The 4295-nt window shown below is 33.5% G+C and overlaps 1 protein-coding gene across 1 annotated transcript; it reads left to right on the top strand.

Annotated features, from left to right (window-relative positions):
* Positions 1 to 3715: 3715 nt before the first annotated feature.
* LOC132008984 (olfactory receptor 6C74-like) lies at positions 3716 to 4288 on the top strand (the record flags this gene model as incomplete). Its single annotated transcript, XM_059387432.1, has 1 exon — positions 3716 to 4288. A coding segment is annotated over exon 1 (573 nt), but the record flags the coding sequence as incomplete, so codon positions are not given.
* Positions 4289 to 4295: the final 7 nt, after the last annotated feature.

The following is a 4295-nucleotide window of genomic DNA, read 5'->3' as shown; positions in this document are numbered from 1 at the left end:
CAGAAGGGGGTGGGATTATGGACATTGGGGAGGGTATGTGCTTTGGTGAGTGCTGTGAAGTTTGTAAACCTGGTGATTCACAGACCTGTACCCCTGGGGATAAAAATATATGTTTATAAAAAATTAAAAATTCAAAATAAATAAATAAATAAATAAATAAATAAAATCTGAAATAAAGGACACCAGGAAACATGAAAAAAAAAAACAAACAAACCACAATGAGATATCACCTCTCACCAGTCAGAATGGCTAAAATTAACAAGTCAGGAAATGACTGATGCTGGCGAGAATGTGGAGAAAGGGAACCCTCCTACACTGTTGTTTGGAATGCAAGCTGGTGCAACCACTCTGGAAAACATCATTGAAGTTCCTTAAAATGTTGAAAATAGAACTGCCCTATGACCCAGCAATTGCACTATTCAGTATTTACCCTAAAGATACAAACGTAGTGATCCAAAGGGGCACATGCACCCGAATGTTTATAGTAGCAATGTCCACAATAGCCAAACTATAAAAAGAACCTAGTTGTCCATCAACAGATGAATGGATAAAGAAGAAGTGGTATATATACACAATGGAATACTATGCAGCCATCAAAAGAAATGAAATCCTGCCATTTGCGACAACATGGATGGAACTACAGGGTATCATGCTTAGCAAAATAAGTCAAGTGGAGAAAGACAACTATCATATGATCTCCCTGATATGAGGAAGTGGAGATGTAATGTGGGGGACTTGGCGTAGGAAAAGAATAAATGAAACAAGATGGGCAGGAGGGAGACAAACCATAAGAATCTCTTAATCTCACAAAACAAACTGAAGGTTGCTGGGGGTCGGGGGGTCGGGAGAGGGTGGTGGGGTTATAGACATTGGGGAAGGTATGTGTTATGATGAGTGCTGTTAAGTGTATAAACCAGGCGATTCACAGACCTGTACCCCTGGGGCTAATAATACATTATATGTTTATAAAATAATTTTTTTAAATTCAGAAGAAAAACAGCATATAGTTGCCTCAAAGATTTTTGTCTTGTTTTTACATTTGAGTTTATGGATTATAGAGTTTTCTTCACTTAATAAATAATTCATGTATTTTTAGCATAACCGTACAATGGTATCCTGGGAAATGTTTGTCTTTTAAAAATTGTTTTGTCGTTTAATCCTCTTGAGATCAATGGCAGAGTACACAAAATTATTAAATCCTAAAACTACAAAAGTAGCAATTGTGCTCCTCATGTAGGCTAGAAACATCTCAAAGTAAACAAGGAGACTGAAATCTTTTTTTACCACTCTATTCTATGTTTTTGTTTTAATAAATATATTTATTTTATACCTAATACAGAAAATGTTCTCTAAATTTAATATAAATTAGAGATATGGCTCTTTAAAGAAGAAATGAAACTAGATAAATTTCTTGTCCTGATAAAATCTTTGAGCTCACACAGCTGAGTGTGAGATGTTGAGGTTAATGTATTTTGGATAAGAACACAAGTTAAAAGTAGTTTAAAGTAATATACAAATATGATGGATATGCAACATTCAGAAATTTCCTCTGTTCTGGGACTCAAATCAAAAGAAGACAGTTGGGAATGAAATTGCTACTAAAGCCAGTAAGGTTGGGGAATTTTTTTTTTTTAAATTTTAGTCATAGTAATTGCATGAACTTGGACAAAAATATTGATTCATTTGTAAGCCATTGAAATATATGCCATGAAGTTAAAACAATTTTTTTAACAACTCAGTTGACTTGTCCTAATAAGGAATCTTTGAACCTGCATTTTGTTGGAATCAATCTTTGAATAGCTATCCTTCATAACATTCAAAAGAATCCCAGAAATGTAGTTTATTAAATGAATATGTTGTTTTCCTCAGATAATTATAATTACATATGTTTTTGGTATACAAGATCATTATGAATATTGCAAAATATGACATTGGAAAAATGAATTAGTACTAAACTTGAGAAGTTTCCTTTTATTGAATTCAATAGAATTTAAACATTTCATAAAATATCCAGTTTCATATCCCAAAGGAATCTCCTCTCCCTTACTGATAAATTGTGGAAGTAGTTACAGAAGTCCCTGGGCTTATAAAAATGGTCAGAAACAGTGACTATTTTATTGCCACTCACCAAGTATTTTATTTGCAGTTAAAAGAAGATAATGATGTCAAGTAGTTTACAATAGTTTTTTAGTTTTTGTATGTGTTTTTTTTTTTGCAGTTTTGTAATTTAAATTTAGCTTGTGAGTATGCATGTATGAATTCACTTCTAACTTTATAATTTAGTACTCTATATAATTCATCCTTTGTTGACTGACATTTTCTTATGCTTTGGACCTAAGAAATTAGACCAACCTTAAAAAAAGAAAGTAGACCAAACTTGGATTTCAAAAACTTAATCACTGAGTATAAATTGTGCTTAAATAACCAGAACGTAGATATTTTTAGAAAAATTATACATTGGGGAGTCTGGGAAAAGAAAGGAAAAAATATAAGAAAGGAATGAAGTAAAAGAAGAAAAAAACGTTTGTAATTATTATAACCATTGGAAATGTCTCTACATTTTTTAATACCTGAACTGGATTGTGTGAAATGTAATAGCTTTAAAATACATATAAAAGTTTAAAATAATGTATAACATGACATTCTTCTTAAGGAAAATTTGGTCATGCTTCAGAAAAATTTGGTGATACACTTTTGAGATGATAAACATGAGGATGTAGGCATGGTCTGGAAAAAGATGGAAAGTAAGAAAAAAATGAAAAGGCTAATAAAATTCTGAATTTTAAGGTGCTAACCATAAAACAAGAGGATAAGAGAAGAGAAGGAGAAGGACATGAGTAAGAGAGAAGAGGCTACCATGGTAACAGGGGGAACCATGCAGAGCAATGACACTAAAACAAACTACCAGGCATGAGTAGATAACATCTTTTTTAAATGGCTTGTTTTCTAGAACCCTCCTCTGTTACTGCAAAAGTAAAGAATGCTACATAAACAACACAGTCATCATGCATGAGGATATACTTCCTATCTACTTGGGTCCATATCAGAGAAACGAGAATAACCAGGGTGAGTGAGACAAAAGTACACCGAAGTCTTCAGGAAAAAGAGGAAAACAGACCTAAAGTGGTCATGAGAATTTCAATCTTGAAGAGTTTACAGAAGTTTGGTGAAAGTACTGAATCCCCACTCAGGTATTTAGGTCAAGTTTATGATTTCTAAAAGGCAGGGAGTCCTCAGCTGAAATCTAATTTACAGAATACTATCATAAGGAGTAATAAACAGAGAAAGATATAAGTTTAGCAAAGAGGAATGAGTTACCTGATTGTGTAAAATAACTTAATCTGAACTAAATAGATTGGAAAAAATTTGCAACTACAGATGACACAAATTAAAACATTATGACAATTTTTCTGGATTTTTCTTTGTTTCTTTTTTATATGACTTTCATATACCATATATTATCCTTTTGGAATGCCTGAATTTATGACACTTCAGAAATGAAATACTAGAGTTGCACTCAGTGAAATTTTGAGTACAAATTATATGAGCAAGGTTTTAGAGGCTGTTACTGCTGACTAGTGTAACACTGAAGGAGGTTGGGTGATGGGAACAACACATGTATGGACAATCTCAAGCAAATAGGTATCTCATGTAAGATTATAACCTTTATTTCTCATTTTTTCTTATTTTTTTAATTTTTTTTTTGAAGTTAGCAATGAAAAACCACAGCACAGTAACAACTTTTATTCTTCTTGGACTGACTGATAATCCACAATTACAAGTGATCATTTTTCTTCTCCTTCTTTTCACCTACATGTTGAGTGTCAGTGGGAATCTAACCATAATCACCCTCACCCTACTGGACTCTCATCTAAAGACACCCATGTATTTCTTCCTCCGAAGTTTCTCATTTTTAGAAATCTCATTCACAACTGTCTGCATCCCCAGATTTCTTGCCAGTATGGCAACAGGTGATAAGTCTATTTCTTACAATAGTTGTGCAACACAGCTGTTTTTTACTATTGTCTTGGGTGCAATTGAATTTTTTCTTCTAGCTGCCATGTCTTATGACCGCTATGTGGCCATCTGCAAACCCCTGCATTACACCACCATCATGAGTGACAGAGTCTGCAACTTGTTGGTCTTTGCTTCATGGTTGGCTGGTTTTATAGTAATTGTTCCACCACTCCTTGTGGGTCTCCAGCTAGATTTCTGTGCAGACAATGCTATAGATCATTTCTTCTGTGATTTTTCTCCTATATTACAGCTCTCTTGCACAGACACAGATGTAATAG

Source organism: Mustela nigripes, unplaced genomic scaffold (genome assembly GCF_022355385.1).
Source record: "Mustela nigripes isolate SB6536 unplaced genomic scaffold, MUSNIG.SB6536 HiC_scaffold_2782, whole genome shotgun sequence".
NCBI lineage: Eukaryota > Metazoa > Chordata > Mammalia > Carnivora > Mustelidae > Mustela > Mustela nigripes.
Note: the sequence above shows the minus strand (reverse complement) of the source record. Positions and strands in the feature narration are given on the sequence as shown.